Genomic DNA, 21,910 nt, shown 5'->3' on the forward strand with positions numbered 1-21,910 from the left:
CACTCTATGATTGCCTGTTTGCCAACTGTTCCTTTTCCTGTGCAAAAGCTCTTTAGTTTAATTAAGTCCTAACTATTTATCTTCCTTTTTATTGCATTTGCTTTTGGGTTCTTGGTCATAAAATCCTCACCTAAGCCAAGGTCTGGAAGGGTTTTTATCAATGTTATCTTCTAGAATTTTTATAGTTTCAGATCTTAGATTTCAGTCCTTGATCTATTTTGAGTTGATTTTAGTATAAGGTGAAAGATGAGAATCCAGTTTCATTCTCCTACATGTGGCTAGCCAATTATGCCAGCATCATTTTTTGAAAAGGGTGTCCTTTCCCCACTTTATGTTTTTGTTTGCTTTGTTGAAGATAAGTTGGCTGTAAGCATTCGTGTTTATTTCTGGGTTCTCTATTCCGTTCCATTGTTCTATGTGCCTATTTTTATACCAGTACCATGCTGTTTCTGTGACTATGGCCTTATAGTATAGTTTGAAATCAGGTAGTGTGATGCCTCCAGATTTGTTGTGTTTGCTTAGTCTTGCTTTGGCTATTCAGGCTCTTTTTTTGGTTTCATGTGAATTTTAGAATTGTTTTTTCTAATTCTGTGAAGAGTGATGGTGGTATTTTGATGGGAATTGCATTGAATTTGTAGATTGCTTTTGGCATTATGGTCATTTTCACAATATTGATTCTACTCATCCACGAGCAGGGGACATTCACATTTGTTTGTGTCTATGATTTCTTTCAGCAGTGTTTTGTAGTTTTCCTTGAAAAGGTCTTTCACCTCCTTGGTTAGGTATTTTTTAAGTATTTTATTATTATTATTATTATTATTATTATTATTTACAGCTATTGTAAAAAGGGTTTGAGTTCTTGATTTGCTTCTCAACTTTGTTGCTATTGCTGTATAGAAGAGCTACTGATTTGTGTAAATTAATCTTGTATCCGTAAACTTCACAGAATTGAAAGAAGTTCTAAATATCAACATGAGCAAGAAACCAGCAAGGTTAGAGGGAAAGAAACTTGAAGACTTAAGCTGTGATTCAATTGAAGTGTTTTGGTCAACGGAATTGCCAGTGACACAGAAAACACAGCAGACCAACTCAAAGAGTAAAATGTAAAAAACACACTGAAAGGTCAATATCTATACAGGTACCAATTCTGTAGTCATATCTGGGTACTATCAAACATGCCCCTGAGCTAGTTAGGCACACCAGTTATTTCCTTCCATCTCATAGTAATGCTTCTGACTCCCTGATATTTCTGACGTTACTTCTGTAATCTGCTGCTGTTTTTCTAAGCAACATCTCTTCCAAACTGGAGGCAGTAACCCTTTCACAACAGGAATGAAAACTTCCTGTCAGTCCAATAGCCTTTGAGATTTCAAATGGAAAAATGGAACAAATCCCTGGGGTCATATATTGTATACAGAAAACACAAACTCCCTTCTGATCCTTGCACTGCTTTACAATAGATCATTTCACCTCTGGAATCTGTAAAATAAGGTAGATAAGAACTTCCCTGGGGATCAAACATTGGTGGATGACATCTGTTGTTTGGTACTGTTCAGAGAAATAAATTGATCAGCACTTATTCATTGAGGGTCTTCTTCAACCATGGTAGTCTACTGTGAATTGTGTGGAAGGAGAGAAAAAATAGTAAAGAAGGTAACTTTACGAAATAAAATAAACCATAAAAATCTTCACAAGGGAAGACTGAACCACTACAGCCAAAAAAAAAAAAATTCTCCTTTAATGTCATTAAAAATTATCTCTATTCTCTATAAAAACAGAGATGAATGAGAATTTGCCTGGAGGAAAAAAGGCTAGAATTAGGCCAAGCTGAAAATGGGGAGGGTTGGAGAAAGGACTAAATAAGAAGCCTCACAGAATATAGTGTGTCTGACCAGAGAGGAAGAAGAAGACAGGGGAAAGGAGTTTATGTAGTAAAGTTGGCAGTTTACAACTGGCTCCAACAGTGAAAGGACATCAGATGTGGCTTACAGTGTTAAGAGTTTAAGAAGAACAGACCAGCTCTGAAAGGTGTGATATGATAGCCAAGGAGGAGGAATCTTCTTAAACTTTAAGAAAAATTGAGACAGTTATCAACTAGAAATAGCCACCTTGCTTAGGAAAGGAGGAATGATCAGACAATGAAGTACGCTTAAGACTTACTTGGTCCCTAATACTAGTAGTTACAAGCCCCTCACTTGGTAGACTTTCACTGATTCTTAGTTTTTAACAATAATTTTTTTTCTAAGATAGACAAGTGACCTGATACTTATTTGATTTTCATCCCATGCTTCGTGGCATTGCCACTGAACAGCATCCAAAGAAGGAATGCCAAAGGGAGGAAACTAAGATAAAAGAGCAATTACCCCTCAAAGCAAGCACACCATACCATCTGTTAATTTGAGTGTGGCCCTCATTACTGATCCATTGACAAGTGACTGTGTGCTCAGGAATCTGAAAAGGTTGTGCCCAGAACCCAAAATCAGAATAAAAGAAGCTCAGAAGTTGAAGGGTCTTAACAATTATCAACTTTCTCATTTGGCATTTTTTTAAAAAATAGGAAAAAAGCAAATTAATATGATATAAACTGTGTACATGGGTATTAAAGAACACCAAGTAAAGGAGAGAATAAGACAAACTGTTAGTCAAAAGAGGCTACTTTCTGGGACTTAAATTTTGTCCATGATTTTAAAGAGAGAAAAAAACATGGATAAGTGAAGAGGGGAGACAAGAAACCAAAGAGAATGTTTTTATATCGGCATCATCTTACTGCTACTGTTTTTAAGTGCCTACTGTGGAACAGACATTGTACTAAGTGTTTTACATGCCTTGTCTCATTTAATCCTTACAACCACCCTACAAGGCAGGTATTACCAGTATCCTCCATTATGCAGATGAGAAATCCAAAGACTGCACAGACAAATAACTTGTTTATAGGTTATGAATCTGTGGAATATGATAAGCACATAAAATTCCCAACTCTCAGGCCAGGTCAACAAGCCAAGGAAGAGAAGGGCCCAGAAAAACAAAAACAAAAACCAAAAAACACCTAGCCGTCTGATTCACAATTATATTGTACTAAGAAAAAATACTATATATATATATATATATATATATATAATGACACTTTAATTATTGGTCTTCTCAACATTAATGCAACATTGTTCATCACCCCACCTGTAAATATACAAATTGAAACTTTGAGAGGTTAGTGACTTATCCAAGGCTCTAGAATGAACAAATAATAGAAAGAAAACTACAATTCTCATTTCCCAGTAGGTCACATGGCATTAAAGTATTTTAGAGGCCATAATGATCTTAGCATTTTGCATATAGCATGTGGATTTAGATTTGGGGGAAGGCAAAAAGTATGCACTTCTAGTTACATTGTTCATGGAATGCTCAAACTATAAAAGAAAGTTTATTTTCACAATTAATCTGCCTTTTTCAAAAACATGGCGCTTGCCTCTGTGTTATGAGTTGTTTTTTCATAACCCTAATTCCACACAGTTCTATGTGTGTACATGTCTCCCCCAGGTCTGCTTTCCAATAAGATGTTGACAAGCACAAATATGTCACAATGTCCCTTACAAACCAAAATACTTTATGCCACAGAACTGCAGGTTCCTATACTCAACACCATATTATTAGTGAAGGTGAGCCACGTAACTTACATTAATATAAGACATATAATAACTCTAAGTAAGGCAACGGTAAAAAATATTTATTTCATTTAACAACTATGTATCTGAGTGGCTCTCTCCTGGGAGTTATAGAGAGAATTTTATAAAGGGCTTTGGTTGAGGGTTTTTTTTTTTCCTATCATTAATAAATTCATTTTTCCACTACAAAATGAGGCCAAAATCCAAAGGCACATAAATTCCCATCATTTCTCAGATGACATTCTCCCTATGGACCTGCTGGAAGCTCATTCATATGGCAAGGAGATATGACCTTTCCAGTAAGAGCTGAGCATTTTTCAGTCTGTTGTTAGAAAAAAAGAATAGAGGGATTCTTTGCAGTGTGACTGTTTTAGGAAAAAAAAAAAAAAAAAAACTAAAAATGAAAAATGCATCTCCTTATTTATTTTTTAATGAAAGTCTGAGCATGCAGTGGGAGAGAAAATAAAGGAATCAAAACGACATCTACCACCCATTAGCCATTTAAGAACCATGAAGCGAGAGAGGGAGAGCAGGAAAGAGCAGCAGGAATCCTGGGGTTGGGGCATGCAGTTTTTGATACAGGGGTAGAATCAATGCTTCCAGAGGAGAACCAGGGCTTTGCTTACCTCACAGTAAGTGCTCAAGAATATGTGTATTTTGCAATGTAGATGAACACAAATCTCTCTTCAAACCATTGGCGGACATCTTATAATTTCTCAAACCAGAGTCTGTGCTGATTCAGAAAAATGATTTGATAGTAAAGGCAGCTTTCCAGCACCCAGACATTTCACAAAGAGTAAATCAAATGACTTCCTTTGGACATTGATAGTTCTGGCAAACTCATGAGGTTGTCAGTCTTTGGCACCACATATCTATGCATTTCTCCCCCTGTCTCTTCCCCTGAGACTTTTAAAGTTCAATATTCTAGAAACCATCCATTTCCCCTGCCACTCCTCTAAAATCCTAAGCTTTGAAACAATCTAATAGCAACCATTTACAACTTAGTGTGAATTTGAATAAATCCATTTTCTCTGCCCATGGACTGCTTGAAGTATGAACTGTAATTGTAAAATGAAATGCCTCACTTTCTGTTAAAAGGATCACAGATGGAGGCTAACAGATGAGGGGCTTTGGGTGGTAGAGTCCCTGAAATCCTATAAAGTGGCTATTTCACTGACTCAATCTCCACAGTAACACTTGCAATGTTTTGAGCACTTACTATATTCCAGGAAATATACTAGGTGCTTTACCTGGATCTTCTCACAACATTCTGATAGGTAATTTCTATCATTACTCCAATTTTGCAGTTGGGAAAATTGAGGGTTCAAAAAAGTAAGGTCAATAGCTATTAAGTGGCAAAGATAAGCATGAAACTTAAATTTGTCTTATTTCAAAGTCTTCAAAGTCTATACTCTTAGCTACTATGATGTTCTGTCTGCCTCTGTATTTACAGGCAGACTAATGATGTCAATCTTGAAGATAATGGAGAAGAGTGGAAATAGTTGCTCTGACTCATTAGGACTGGCTCATGTTAGTTGGAGCCTGAATTGACTGGATGGACACTATCTGTCTGGAAGGCTTCAATGAGAATTAGAATTCTTAGGTTTATCATTGAGGATTAGCTAGATAGTATATATAAAAGGAAATCTGGATTATACCCCTTATGTCCCTGCCAATCTCAGTTTTGACCATAGATATTTGTATCTTATTTCACTTCTCTTCTCTCTTATCACCTCATTCTAATTTTCTGAACCTTTCCCCATCAGCCAAGGTTCTGACTTTGATCCTCAGTATAGATGGCTGTCATTCCTGTGTTGACTACTTGGAATTCTATGCTTGTCTTTCCCTCTCAGTGTTGCTGTAAGGGATAATGATATATTATAAGATGAGCTCCATATCACAATGATTTCAGGATTTTTTAAGACTTTACATTCCATATTGATGACAGCGAAAACTTAAGATACCAACGGGGCTCCAGGTAATGCTGCAAGAAGAATATTAGGTTCTATGTCTGCATTTTTATATGGATATTTTAATCTCCAAAGGATCCTAGATGATTAATATTTGGCTTCTGGAAGAAGTACCTCTTTGCTAAATCAAATAAAACAATGTCCAGCTTTGCAAATCTTACTTATTTAATAGACAGTCAATTCCTCATCTAGAGATTCTGTCCCGTAGGATCATGTAAGTCATTTATACTAGGTAATTTTTATTTAGAACAAATGAGAGAACTGAGGCACTAAAAGGTGCTATAGACAGGTAAACAAAAGCACAGGATGAACACATGGGTCCAACATGATTAGAACACCTATCACATAATACTCTTCTTCAATGACAAACTTACTTCTGGGTGTAGAAAATATTAAAGAGGAAGTGAAATGGGGGACTACAGCAGGAAGGCATGTTGCCCCTCCATCTTCATCATGCGAATATAATAGTTTGAATGTTGAGTGGGCCCATTTGAAAACTTATTTTGAGCTAAACAGCACATCAACTTAGAAGACTTTTCCCTCTCCCAAGAGCACAAAACTCATTCCTTGGCTCATCATCCCCAAGAAAGGAAGCAAAGCACACATCTAACCCCCTCAGGCAATCAAAACAAATTCACTCCAAAGGAGGAGGTAGACAGGCAGTCTGGCAGACAGGGCTACAGCGTGGGAATGGGTACTTTCAGACAGTCAAAACATAACGGTGGTAGAAACATCTGCCGCCTACTTGCCTACTTCAGTACAACCGGAATCTGGAGAGTATTATAAATTATACCAACTACAGAACCAACTTTTCCTGGCATTTTAATTACCAAAACATTACAGATTAATTATCCAAACTTTATTTAAATGGCAAGTCAGTCATTTTCCTTCATGAGGGAAAAGGCCATATTAACAGTAGCCTTAAAGTGAACTGTGTTTCTTTGAAAATTGTATTTTAAACTGAAGATCTAGAGCAGATAGTTTTATGGGTCTCTAATTACCGTCACAAAGGAAACACCAAAAGGTTAACAAGAGATGGTTAGTTGGAATGGTGGTTTCCTGGTGCTAGCTCCAGCCGCCCAGTCTGTTTGCAGACTCATTAGCTGCAGATTGATTATCAGCTGAATTCAGCAAGTGCTCACTTGCTGTGTTAGCAGAAGGCTAGTGTGATTTGATACACCTACCCTCCAGCTAACCAGGGCCCAACAATAAGGTAATATTTTCTACAGTCAAAAAAGGAAGGTTTTCTTTGACTTTGTCTTCAGTTGACATCAATTATAAATCTGAAAGTGTTTGATGAAGCTCAGAGAGGCATAATGAAACCTTCTAAATTGACAGTTGGCACAAACAAAGGTCTGGCTCTAGGTCGTTAAAATCCACTTGTGCAGAGACACTGTATTTCTGAATTCTCATTTTTCACTAAGTGAAACTATCCAGTGAAGAAAATTCAAATTTAATAGAGGACTCACAGATAGTCACTAAACTTCTAAAATGTACAGTGTGATGAACATTGAGTCAAGCAAAAGAATTTGCACTTTAGGTTTCACTCTGGACTTTGCTATAGATTTGTGTTCTGATATTAATAGAGTGTTTAACATTTTGGTGCATCAGTTTTTCTTCTAAAAAATGGAACAGATATTTATACACAGCATGTCTCTGGAATATAATGGCTACTTGGATTAAAAGAGCTAAAATTTGGCCAGGCGAGGTAGCTCACACCTGTAATCCCACCACTTTGGGAGGACAAGGCAGGTGGAAAACAAAGTCAAGAGTTCAAAATCAGCCTGGCCAACATAGTGAAACCCGGTCTCTACTAAAAATAAAAAATTAAAAAATTAGCCAGGCATGGTGGCGGGCACCTGTAGTCCCAGCTACTTGGGAGGCTGAGGCAGGAGAATAGCTTGAACCTAGGAGGCAGAGGTTTCAGTGAGGCAAGATCAGGCTATTGCACTCCAGCCTGGGTGACATAGCAAGACTCTGTCTCAAAAAAAAAAAAAAAAAAAAAGAAAGAAAGAAAGAAAATTTCTGGCTAGTGATGGTAATAATAGTTCCCCAAGGTTAAAACAGTTCATGTTTGCATATGAATGATGGTTCAGCATCCACGTTTGACTTGCTTTGGTTTATCAACAGTGTGCAACCTGACTCGTACAAGCTGGGAGCATTTTTTTTCTTCAATAAGCTGATTTTTAAATTAAATTAAAGTCAAAACAATTCTTTTGGTTCACCTCCCAGATTAGAGCAACTGACAACCTCATTAATGATTAAAAACAGCAGGTGGTGATGCCTTGGAACAGTTTGACCAGTCTAAATATCTTCAAACATACATCATTCCTCTTTTGCCTCTTTTCCATGTATTAAAAGGGAAATATTCTATTCACACAGGTTGTAAACTCCATACAGGATCAAAGAGGAGGAAAGAAAGCATGTTGTACAATCTCTATTACTATGCAAGTTAAGGATAGAAAAGGAGAGAATACATGAGCTTAGAGATGGAAAGGTGACCACAGAAATTGGAAAATATATCTCTGGCATTGAACTTGGATTTGCAAACTCATGACTTGGAAACTGCCTTGCAGCAATCAACTAAGAGTACCAAGTTTTCCAAATTATTAGAGCAGTGTATGTTTACAGATTTCTACTTAAAAAGGAAGCAACATTATAAGTTATATTTTTATTGAAAGCAAATTACAGTTGCAGTCCTGCATTACTTAGAGTCTGGGTACTAGATCATAATTTAGAAAGACCCGAAGGCTTAGCTTACTTAGGGCAGAGAGAGATAAACTTGCTTCTAGAGTTCTAAAACTCTAGTGTTCTTCAGCCAGATTGAAAATTTTCCCAAGGCAGGAAACTAAAGAGTCTTATTTGCCATTAAAATGAATATTCCTTAGGTTAAAAAGAACTAAACTAATGATAAAACAGGGTTGTCTATTATTTCAAATTTAACAGCTTGCATGTTTGTTGTCTAAACTGTTGTGAAGGATAATGAAGTACAACTATTATTTCTGATTACCAGAGACTCTGAAAAGAAAAACATATTTGTCATGAGGCCGCCTCAGTGTGACAAAACTTTGAGTGACTTCAGCCACAAAGAGTTCATTCTGATCAATTCTTTTGGCCCCTTCCGGATTCATCGCCTTTCAAATCACCTCTTCTACACACCACCCTACACATACTTCCAACCACATATTAGATCTCTGAATGTCACATTTTTAAGCGAAATCCAGTGTTTACCACAAAACCTAAAATCCTACAGCACCCTTCTGACATTGACACCTGCACACGCACACTTAAAGTCCCAAAGGATTTGCTCCAAAACCACTCTGGAGACTGATATTTCATTGATAATCTCTTTAGTGTGAACTATGAGAAACTGCCTTATATTCTCTCTACATGGCAGAATGTTTGGTTTATGGGGTTCCATTTTGTCCAGTTGCAAAAGAGTCCATTTTGTCTATCCACCATGAGCTTTAAAAGTCCATCTAAAACCTAAGCCCAGATTATGTGAGATCTTTGAAAATATCTCCTGTGTGTGATCTCCTAAAAAGCAACTTTTCTGATGGCTCTAAAACGGGCAGCTCAAACCTCTTCTAATTTGGTGCTTGATGATTGATATGGTTTAGCTTTTTGACCCCACCCAAATTTCATCTCAAATTGTAATCCCCATGTGTTGAGAGAGGGACCTGTAATCCCCACCTGTTAAGGAAGGGAGGTGATTGGATTGTGGGGACAGTTTCCGTCATGCTGTTCTGATTATGGTGAGGGAGTTCTCACAAGAGCTGATGGTTTTAAAGTACAGCACTTCCTCATTCCTACATTCACTCTCTCTGCTTCCATTTTGTGAAGAAGGTACCTACTTCCCCTTCTGCCATGACTGTAAGTTTCCTGAGGTCTCTCCAGCCATGCAGAGCTGTGAGTCAATTAAACTTCTTTCCTTTATAAATTGCCCAGTCTAGGGCATTTCTTTATAGCAGCGTGAGAACTGAGTAATACAATGATTTTTCTAGGCTGGAGTTTTACTGGAAATAAGCCTTATAGAAAGAGAAATTAAAAAGACTTTCTTGTCAAAAAGCCACATTTCCAAAGTGGATGTATCAATTAAGCTTTCCTTGACACAAAGTATACAGGGCACTGAGCCATCTGATAAAGACAGGTGACCAAAAATACCTTCGGCAAGTCCTGACCCTGTATGACAAAAAGAATCTATCGTAAGAGATGAAAGCCATGTCACGATTATTTTGCCTACACAATAAATAAATCACACACAATTTTGGTATTATTGAAATTGCTTTTAAACCCATGGGGTAAGGCGCAGTGGCTTACACCTGTAATCCCAGAACTTTGGGAGGCCGAGGTGGGCAGATTACCTGAGGTCAGGAGTTTGAGACCAGCCTGGCCAATGTGATGAAACCCCATCTCTACTAAAAATACAAAAATTAGCCAGGCATGATGGCACGTGCCTGTAATCCCAGCTACTTGGTAGGCCAAGGCAGGAGAATCACTTGAACCCGGGAGGCGGAGGTTACAGTGAGCCAAGATTGCACCATTGTACTCCAGCCTGGAGCAAAACTCTGTCTCAAAAAAAAAAAAAAATGCTTGATTTCAATCCCTTAAACTGGCTAAGAATGGAGTTAATTCCCCATATTTATTTCATAACAAAGGGCTTAAGAGGAAAATAAACAGAAAAAAATACAAATATTTAAAATCCATGTTTAGACTTATCATTTCACATCCTGATGGAGTTTATGGCTCTTAACCATCTTATGACAGGACAGAAATAAAGTTAGGCTGGGAGCCATGGCTCATGTCTGTAATCTTAGCACTCTGGGAGGCCGAAGCAGGAGGACTGCTTGAGCCTAGGTGCTCATGACCAGCCTGGGCAACATGGCAAAATCCCATCTCTACCAAAAATAAATTAGCGAAGCATGCACCTATGGTCCCAGGTACTCAGAAGGTTGAGGTGGGAGGATCGCCTGAGCCTGGGAGGTCAAGGCTGCAGTGAGCCGTGATTGCACCACTGCAGTCCAGCCTGGGTTACAGAGTGAGAACCATCTCAAAAAAAGGAGAGAGGAGAGGGGAAGGGAGGAGAGGGGAGGGCCATAAATAGAGGGCCAGGGTTGCCTTGTTGGCCTCAAAGTAGTCCAGTAAAAGTCTGCAAACCTGTCACCATCTGGAGACACTCTTGCCAGGTCTTCTTTATTTCCCTATGCTTTGGACACTGGGCAGTTGCTTTAGACTATTCCTGATTATTCTTCCTCAACTCTTCAAATTCAAGAAATTTCCAGTCTTTTAGGAAACTCTGGATCTCTCAGTCACTCCTTGATTTAATTAACTGGGCTGAGGAGAAGAGGGGAGGAGGGGAGGAGAGGAGGAAAGAAAGATGAAGAAAAGAAAGAAAGAGAGATAGAGAAAGAAAGAGAAAGAGAGAAAGAAAGAAAGAAACAAAGAAAGAAAGAAAGAGAGAGAGAGAAAGAAAGAGAAAGAAAGAAAGAAAGAAAGAAAGAAAGAAAGAAAGAAAGAAAGAAAGAAAGAAAGAAAGAAAGAAAGAAAGAAAGAAAGAAAGAAAGGAAGGAAAAGAAAGAAGGAAAAGAAAAGAAAGAGAGAGAAAGGGAGAGAAGGAGAGGGGAAGGAAGGAAGGAAGGAAGGAAGGAAGGAAGGAAGGAAGGAAGGAAGGAAGGACCAACAAAACAATTTGATTTGTCTCTCATCTGTTAATGTATTGGCAGTGTCCCTACTTTTCATGGCCTACGTAAGTTGATTTTTCATGAAGCAACTGGAAAACATTCACCTAGCAAATTACCCAAACAGAGCATAATTTAACCTAGCCTACTATGTTGGGGCCTGGCTTCCAGTATTCCTCCAAAGGGATCCCATTACACCAAAGCGTCCTTTTAAATGTGTTTTGCTTTCCAGCTCAAATAATCTTAATTAATTTCCTCACTGATCCTATGTAATCTATTCCATACTGGACCATTTTTGCTATTGGGTCATAAACTACTAGAGAGTGAAATTCTTAATTGTTCACTGTGCTCCCTTTATATATCCTGTATCCACTAATGCTTTCAACATGCTTGAAAATATGGAAATTCTTAATGTCAACTAATCAAGAAAAGCTTTGGCATTTGTTTTTTTTTGGTGAGCGATTAATTCCTTACCACAGGTAGTTTTTTTTGTTTTGTTTTGTTTTTGTTTTTGCTTTTGAGACAAAGTCTCACTCTGTCACCAGGCTGGAGTACAGTGTTACAATCTCAGCTTACTGCAACCTCTGCCTCCTGGGTTCAAGTGATTCTTGTGCCTCAGCCTCCTGAGTAGCTGGGATTACAGGCATGTGCCACCATGCCTGGCTAACTTTTGTATTTTTAGCATAGACAGGTTTTCACCATATTAGCCATGTTGGCGAGGCTGGTCTCGAACTCCTGATCCACCCGCCTCAGCCTACCAAAGTGCTGGTATTATAGGCATGAGTGTGTGTGTGTGTGTGTGTGTGTGTGTGTGTATACACACACTATATATATGCACACATACTATATTTAGCAGAGACACTCATGCACACATATACACACACACACTATGTGTGTGTGTGTGCGCGTGCATGTATGTGTGCATGGGTGTTTTCCTGATATATGTATACATAACACAATAGCATATCTATTTAAAATCAGACAAACAGTTGATATTATTCCTAACATCCTGCATGAAGAAACCAATGGTGAACTGTCCCAAAACAATTGTTCAAATAATTATTTGACCAAAGGGCCCATGCCAAAAGAATGCTAGTAAAGAAATTCTAAAAATAGGGAGGTTTCCATTAGTGAAGAACAACTTTTTGTTCTAGTGATTATTTTTCCTATAAAATGTAAATGTTGCTTTGGAAAAAAATCCAATTACGCGATACAGCAGATAATTGTTTTGAACTAAAAAAAAGATCCACCTGTCACCTTTTTTTCTACCTGCCCAAAAATTGCTAAAACTGAGAGAAAGGATAAAGTTTCTGGGCATCAGAAAAAAAGGGGTACTAGGCATTGACTGCCTCTGAACCATCAAGGTAACGGGACATGTCAGAGATTAAACTTAGCATCCTACAATGACATTAACCAAAGTTGAGTAGTAAATTCAACCTCACAACAGGTGGATTTTAAAAAAAAATGTTTACCAATGTGATATTGTCCAAATCGGACCATCAAAGGAGGAATATTTCGTGAAATTCTTATTGAAAATAAGACCTTGATTGTGATAGTCTTTTTATGTTGCTTCTCTTGTTATATTGGCACAATAAAGCAAGGTTTGTAATGGTCCCACAATCTATTCTTATGATTTTTTAAATTAGAATTATTCATTTCATCATTGAGCTGGCCTTGGTCATCTCAGTAAACCCCAGATAAACAAAAGTAAAAAGACGACAACTTTTACAGTCAATAACAGCAGTAGTTGACACATTCAATTTCCAGAGCTAGGCACATAGTGGGCACTCAAAAATATTACTCAGTAATTAGTGACATATATCTGTCTCTTCATGGTTTATTCGTGCCTAGTATACCAGAGGCAGGACAAAAGCAGCTGGAAGTCACATATATAGAAACACTGTATGCACATTCCTGGGTTCAAGTAATTAAACATTTCACTAGGTATATTTGCAAGAGGGTGAAGACATTTTTAAAAGTCTCTATATGAGCAAAACTGGGGAAGAAATAACCACATGAATTGCAAAACAGTATATCTAGCCTCAAAGATACTAATTCAGGTCCAAGGGGATCTAATCAACCTCTTTGTTCAAGTAAAGATAAAACTTTTTTGACAGCAAATGTTAGTCTGATAAAATGGAATTTTCAATTACTCTATGAACATCTGGCCCATGCTACCATTTCTGGAGACCAGCAGCACACTGCTTTGCAATGACACAAAATAGTTTCCATTGAGAACTCCCTATTTTGCCAAGAGACTAACTGAAATGAGTTTTTCAAAATTCAGTGAGGTGAGAGGTGAGTCAGGGGAATAGATAAGAAGATAAAAGAAGGGATGTTCGGTCACGGAATCATACTTTCTTTAAAAGGCTAGGGGAAACAAAATTACACATTGCTGGTAGAGTGTTGAAAGTGTAAACATCTTAATATACCTGTGGTTGACACTAGACTAAGCATAGTATGCAGCCTATGGAACATTTTCATGGCAAATTTGTAACAGCAGTTGCATTAGGCACAGATCAAGTGCCTCAAATCCATGTCATACACAGCAAACATGTTAAATGCTATTCAGGTGATGAAACTAGTAAACAAACAGGTCTAGTAAGACAGCAGAACCTACACTTCCAGAAATAAAGCAATCATTATATTGCATTTGGGTGCATTCGGGTATAAAAAGCAGATAAATCTTACAAAAAATGTCTGTATATTGCTTCCATTTTGTATCAATTAGCATAGAGGAAAACCAATTCAGTGTTGTAGTGAACTCCAAATTGGGTGCATATTAGAGCTATTAGAGTCATCTTTTCAGCTGATGAATTTATAATCAATAATTAAAATTATAAGGAAAGACTGAATGTAATTCGAAACAAAATAGCTGAGCTTGAGACTAGTGTACACTTCTAGGGCACAATCCCTATAAACCCCAATTTCATAACAGGATTACATATTTAAGTAAGAATAATGAGATATCTACATCATCAAAAATGGTTATGCAAAGAAGCAAGGAGGAGCCAGACTCTGGCCCCCACTACTCAGCTCAGTGATAACCCGGATCAGAAGAAATTCAAGCCCGGTGATACCTCTAATCATGCAACAAACCCATGAGACTATGGCACCTCTAATGACTCTACTTGTCAATCACTCTTTTTAGAGACTCTCTGCAGGAACTGCATAAAGGCAAACTTCTTATCCCCACCAGAGGGTGGTAATTTTACCAACTAACTCAGACTCCCTCAATCCAAATAATTCCCTCAGAGAGGGAAGGCAGTTAAAAAATTTGAGTGTGACTCCCAAGCTCAGCACCAAATTGCCTCAAGAACGAAATCAAGTGGTAAAACCTGCCAAATGATAACAGTTACTTGGTCTCAAGGCATTCAGAGCTATTAAGAGACAGCGTTCCAAAAAATGTCATTCTATAATACGCCAGTAGAAAGCACAGGATAAAGAATTCTCTATTACCTTCTTTTCTGGGAAGCCATAACAACAAGAGCTGAATACTAAGGACAAATTGAGACATATTAATTCATGGGCACTGGATGACAAAGGAATTTGTAATTCAGTCAACTGGCAACCAGGAAATTTAGCTTAGCCAGTTCATCAACCAACTGGCCTGGACTTAGGCATGTCAAGAGAAATACAAAGATTGATAGTAATCCAGAAAGCACAGATTCCTGTCATTCCCTCTCATTTCCACCCTCACCGAGCTCACGAAATGTGTTTGGTTGGACAATCAAAATACAATCTCTCTGGTGACTATACACAGTAGAGTGACTATAGCTTATAACAATGTATTATATATTTCAAGATAGCTAAAAAAGAGGATCTTAAATGCTATTACCACAAAGAAATGATAAATGTTTGAGGTGGCTGGATATACTAACCACTCCAATTTAATTATATTATATAACATATACATGTATTGAAGCATCACACTGTACCCCACAAACATGTAAAGTTATGATGTGTCATTTATAAACGAAATAAAAAATAAATTTAGACATTTTTAAAACTTGAAAAAGAAACACATAATCCAAACTTACTAGTTATTAAATACGCGACTTTCGCCCTTTGAGGTCAAAAGTCTTCTAGCCCAGGCACAGTGGCTCACACCTATAATCCCAGCACTTTGGAAGGCCGAGGCAGGTGAATCACTTGAGGTCAGAAGTTCAAAACAAGCTGGCCAACATGGTGAAATCCTGTCTCTACTAAAAATACAAAAATTAGCCAGGCATGGTACTGTGCATCTATAGTCCCAGCTACCTGGGAAGTTGAGCCAGGAAAATCACTTGAACCCAGGAAGTGGAAGTTGCAGTGAGCAGAGATCACACCACTGCACTCCAGCCTGGGTGACAGAGTGAGACTCCATCTCAAAAAAAAAAAAAAGAAAAAAAAAAAGGAAGTCTTCTACACATTCTCTTTCCTCTATTGAATATAATGTTCTCCTTCCTTCATTAAATATAGTGATTCTGGTTTCCCACCTCTAGAAATGTTCCCAGAGAAGGGTTACTGATAATTAATGAATTTGGGCTCTTGCTCAGAGTCACAAACCACCCCTGTTATTCATACCAATCATTCTTCTGCTACACTAAAGTCATAAGGACAAATCCCATAGACACGTTTGGTAATATGGAAAAGCACAGGGCCCAGGTGTCTTGCAGAAAGAGGAGTAAATATAGTTTGTACCTTTACCTCAAACACAGGCAACACAATATCAGCTCATTGAACAACCCATTCCTGCTCAATGGAAAAATTAACTGATGTACAAAATTACCTTTATTTTGAAAATTTTGAGATTCCACATCAATTATGTGTCCACATATGTGCAAGGAAGATTCAATACTAATATCCAAATTAGAAAAGTCACAGAGAGAGCTACAGACATGAAATACAAGGTGAGACAAACTCCCCAAAACAAAGGTGTAAGGTACACTCTTTTGGGTACATTTGGCCCAACTTTGCAGTAGTTATGGTAGAACTAAAAGAAATATCAGGATCAGAGTTAGCCTGGCAAATTCACTACATTCTTCACTCTGCTCTGGTGACACCTACACAAACCTCAAGAACAGTTGCTCTGGAATTCCAAGGATTTCAGGACACGTGGGTTTAAGATTCCTATCACAGTGCCAATGAACCAAGGGGATTTGGGACTAGTTTTTTTCTCCTCAAGAAATACTTGAGATTTTCAGTACAGGTCTCAGTCCAGTGCAGATTCTATTTTCCCTTCTCATCTTTCCAAATTGGTAGTCCTTTGAAGCAACAATACCATGCTACCCCGGGACAAATCTAACTAAAATGGTTATAATATCAGGCATGCATGATAGATCACCCAGTCACTGCCTTTCAACCACTGTACCTTAAGATAAAATGTGATATACTTATTATGCAAATGCAGGCTTGAGATAGTAAAATGCTATGAAATGTTGATTGTTGAAGTTATTGCCCTTTTTTGAGGTTGCAGCCATCAGTCCAAGTGAACTGGTGATGGAATCTAGGTGGCAAGTCTGGAGTTTATTTGGGACACAGAAGTATTATTACAGAAAGCTTCAGAAGTAGTAGGATATCACAAGGGAGAGACTGAGGTGTAAACAAGATCCAAATTATTTTTGTACCTAAACTTTAGGCAATCACACAAGTTGAAAATAACTCACTCATAGGTTGGCTTAAGATTTAACCACTGCCAGAATAATAGAAAAAATGAAGACACATACATGCAAATCAAATAGTAAGAAAGAAAATGTGAAATTGTTGCCAAAAAATGGAATAGCAAAAAGTATGTATGTGTGTGTATGCATGTGTGTGTGTATAAAATCATCATCTTATATGTAGGAGAATCTTGGGACATTGCCACACATTTCCTTTAGAATATTCTCGTCATTGATTATGATAAGGACACAGATATAAAGTGAGGTATACAAGGCAAATTGCGATATATGGTCACTACCTATATGGAGACTGGTGGACTCTACCTTCAACCTAAATGGCTAAGCTCAAATAAAATTTAGGTATGCATTCACAAAAAAGAATGCTCTTCTTATTATCCAATCTACACAGAGTATATATATAAACATATATATATACATAAATACATATATATGTATACATAAATACATGCATATGTAATACATCCCATTCATAATAAACACTCTCCCAGAAAAACTAGCTCCAGCCCCCTGATACCGATTTCCTAGAGAAATGTGACAAAAAATTAAAACAGATGCTGTGCTAGCCAGGCATAAAGTGAGAATCAATTATGACTATTTCCTTTCCTGGAGTCATTTCATTCTAGAGAGCATCTAACTAAAACCCTTTCTTGATATAAATTAAAAAGTGTTTCTTTGAAACACATGACCAGCAAATGATATATATCAGTTTGCATCCTGTGACATACTGCTAATCCTCTGAGTATTAAATTGCCTCTGTTTCAGTTATATAAGTGTTTAATTTTTTTCATCTTTAGTCCTAGTAAGGTTTCCCAGAAAGTGTATTATCTCTGCAGATGTCACCACTCACCAATTAGGGAAGGCAACAGTGCACAATTCATAGTGACCTCTATATATAATAGACTTTGACACTTGGGTCTGCTGGGGAGGGGATGGATTAGACAATTTAATAGAATCTACAGTGACTAATTTTTTTCCATCAAAAACATTTTGTTTTGTAGATGGTGCATTTTTTTCCTTTGGATTTATTTCCAAAACCAAAACAAAAGCATTTAATGATGTTTACAGTCAAATGAAACAGCTGAAGACCAGCACATAATCACCATATTTTGTTTTCTCATCTTTAAGTCTTTTAGCAGTAGGGCTTCCAGCTGAGCTTGAGTCTAGCTTTTCTCAAGACATAGCCAAGCATTCTGAAGCTTCACTGAGCCTAAACACCAAGTTGAATTCATATTTCTTAATTGAAAAAGACAGGCTGTTTGCATAGCATGTTTGCATCAGTAAAATATTGAAAATGACATTTGTGCCCAAGTCCATCTAAACATTCTGCCTTAGTTGAACTCTGCTAATGCTTTTATACCCTGGTTTCTGCCTAGCAAAGTTTTAAATAGTGCCCCTTGCTAAAGCATGTGTGGCTGAGTTCACAAAAATAGACTCTTCTTCATACATGAGGATGCCACTCCTGACATGTGCTTTGAAGTGCCTTTCATATTAATGGGACCCTTTACATTCACTCAGCCACGTTCTCTTACACTGGTCTCCCCTATGACTAATGGCATGGTTTTGTGTAGTAGCTAGAGGGAGGGATTTGGTATAGCAGTCCCATAGACAAAACGGGAACTTTGGGACTTTCTATCCTCAGTAAATAGTACACAGTCAGAGAACAGTCTTACTCTGGGTAAAGCTAACCAGTCTGATAGGGAAATAAAACCCACCCCTTTGGTTTCATTAGGGCTGTGTTCTATGCAATTCAATTGATCAACTAAATTCATGTACTAAAGCAAAAAGGCATTTATTCCTGGAGAGAAGACATCTGTTCATCTCCTATAAGCTCAGTGCAATTTTATTGAAGAAAATGTATGCAATATGTACATGTAGTCAGCTTCTAAAATGCCTGAACATTGTATAGACTTAGGGGATCCACTTAGGGAGGTCAAAGAAGAGTCTGGCTAGGTGTCAGGACATCTCAAAAACCTGTAGATGATGCTGAGGTATGAGCTCTGTAGACATCTTGATAACACACTCATTAAGCAAAGTAGTATAGTGTGCCTACAAACATTCGGTTCTTTGGAGTCGATTGTTGCAACTTACATCCAACCAGTCCTTACCATGGTCAGGCATCTGAGATCCCATGGAGGTCACGCTGGTGTTCAGCACATCATTGACAGCAGTATCACAATACAGGCTCCGCTGGACATCATGCTCACTGTCAGTTTGGTCGCTCTCCTCATGTCCGCTATCCTTCAGGCTGTTGCCCTCTAAGTCCTTGAAGGTGGAGCTGCTGGGTTGAAGAAAGAATGATAATTTACGACCGTGACAGATCTGATTTTAAAAATCTTTCTGAGCCAGGATGATGTCAGCTCTGTAATGACGCAAACAGTGGCTAGATTGCCCAATAGGGTAGGAATAAGGGGAAGAGAAATTTGCATTTAAAGATAATGAAACTTAACATTGCAGAGAGGTTCCCACTATTGGATGCTGATACGGCTAACATTTTCGTTCACTTATCTTCAGTACATCACTACAGACAAGGTGGAAGAAGCTGCAAACCTAAAACTGCCTCTAAAGAATGTCATCATTTCAGAACGCTTTATTCTCTTCTTATAAAATCAAAGTAAAATAATAATAGTTAATGTTTGCTGAGGGATAACTATTCATGAGGCACTGTTTTAAGCGTCTGACATTAACTAACTGTTTAAATCATCACAATTCTATAAGAGAAAGGTTTTACTAATACTCTCATTTACAGGTGAAAAAACAGAGGTACATAGAAGTGAGATAACTCACCCAATGTCACACAGCTGGTAAAAAAAATATAGCCAATCTAAGACCAAAAACAGGTAGTCTAGCTGCTGAGCCTGGCCTGGAAATTTACCCACTATACGTATTGACTCTTAAAAGATGTCTACTAACCAACTTTAAAAAGCAAAGGTAGGAGAAACTGAAGCAGTGCAATTAAAATAGGAAGTATTATCAGGATCTGAGAACCCACATCCATTTTATCTGAGAAAGATAGATGAACATATTCAAAGAAAAAGAGAAGAGTCAGTAGCTGAGAAGAGGAGAGCCTTGGTGCATGGAAGGTGTGATGTTTAATTTTTTGAGTCAACTTAACTGCACCATGGAATGCCCAGATAGCTGGTTAAACATTATTTCTGGGTGTGTCTATGAAGGCATTTCCAGAAGAAATTAGCATTTGAATTGGTAGGCTCAGTAAAGCAGATAACTCTCCCCAAAGTGGGTGGGTGTCATCCAACCCATTGAAGGACTGAATTAAACAAAAATTGAGAAAGAAGTTGAGTTTGCTCTCTGCCTTACTGCTTGAGCTGGGACATCAATCATCTCCCACTCTCAGTGCTCCTGGTTCTCAAGACTTCAGACCTAGACTTGAAGCTACACTATTGGCTCTCAGGTTCTCAGGCCTTCAAACTACACTTCCATCTTCCCTGGTTCTCCACCTTACAGATGGCAGATTATGAGACTCCTCGACCCCCATGAACCCATATCTTACAGTAAAACTCTTTCTACATATATATAGATTTAGATATGCCTATTGGTTCTGTTTCTCTGCAGAACCCTAACTAATATAGAAGGTAAGATAAAAATGAGAACCAGAGAATGAGCACTAATACAATTGTGAGTATAGTCATACTAAGAACATGAAAACTTTCAGCTCAAGAGTTGGTGGGTAACATGACTCTTGCATTTATTAAATCAATCTACCATACAATGCACTAAGCATGCAATCCAAGAACTCCACACCATTTCTCATGAAATAGAGAATAATACATAAGGTACAACTATAGGGCACCCACCTGGTATTTCTAATACTTGATATGTCCTGACAGAATCCACAGCTGTGCTACACCATGATCCATAAATTATGTATCTGAAATATCTAGTGGATGGTGAATGCATTCCTTAGTCAGTGAGGAAGCAGCAAAGGCACACTCAAGAAAATGTGTTGTTGCCTCAACAAGGAAGAGTGGCATGTTTGTGAATTAAAACAAACCCTAACAGACCTACTATGCCTCTGAGAAAAGATCCCTGTGGAGACGACACTGCAAACTCACTTGATCTGCTCAACCTTGGACATTCACAGGCCTGGCTCTCTGAGACTGATAAGAAGATTCAGTACATATAATGAAAAGCTATGCCATGGACACAATGGAAACATTGTCACTCTTCACACTTGGTCAAGAAGAATCACAGCAGATTTTTAACATATGACCAACCTAAATGTAGAATGCTTGCTGACCTGAATACAAAAAGGAAAGATCTGGAGGGCAGTAACTGGAAAGCCATAATTATAAGAAAATGAAGAGTAGGAGAGAGTGAAGCACTGACCTGTTAGCTAATTATTTTCAGAAAGAATAACTGAGTATCAACTGCACTAAATTTAAAATCACTCAATAGGCCAGATCACTCAGCTCCTTCAATTTATGTCACACAGCTAACAGCCTTATGGACCCGCCAGGATGCAGTTCTTTTAGAAAAACAAATTATCCTAAAGTTCTTTTATGGTCAGGATGGCCAATTGGAAACACATGATTTAAGTGTTTCACCATTTCTAGTTTTATGGCACATATTACGGAGTTTTCTGTAAATACTATTATAATCCCACATTTTAAATAAATTTAAAGTTTGTTTTTTAGAAACTATTCTCTGTTTTGTGAGGTGGGTGCCTGCCTACAAGCACCCATGTACCTCTGGAGAAAGGAAATGACCTACCTGGATGATATTCAGGTCCTCCATTTTTATAACAAATATTAACTTTCCAACCTGTATATTTTCTGGTATCTGAAAATTTCCTTAATTCACCAGAAAAAACTGTCACTTTAAGCCAAAGTAATCAACTCTGAATTCAGCAGTTGTTGAAACTTGCTTGAAACATATGATGGTGACGGGTCTAGTACGAGCGCAATGTAATTAACCAGCCCTTG

The 21,910-nt window shown here is 37.9% G+C and overlaps 1 protein-coding gene across 1 annotated transcript in view; it reads right to left on the minus strand.

Annotated features, from left to right (window-relative positions):
* The window catches only part of PCDH19 (protocadherin 19), a 120,729-nt gene that overhangs the window by 30,780 nt on the left and 68,039 nt on the right, over nucleotides 1–21,910 (minus strand). Inside the window, 1 exon segment of the mRNA XM_032257766.1 lies at nucleotides 19,076–19,248. Coding sequence (XP_032113657.1) covers nucleotides 19,076–19,248 — 173 coding nt within the window.

Source organism: Sapajus apella, unplaced genomic scaffold, assembly GCF_009761245.1.
Source record: "Sapajus apella isolate SASKATOON/1434 unplaced genomic scaffold, GSC_monkey_1.0 scaffold98, whole genome shotgun sequence".
In the NCBI taxonomy this organism is placed as follows: domain Eukaryota; kingdom Metazoa; phylum Chordata; class Mammalia; order Primates; family Cebidae; genus Sapajus; species Sapajus apella.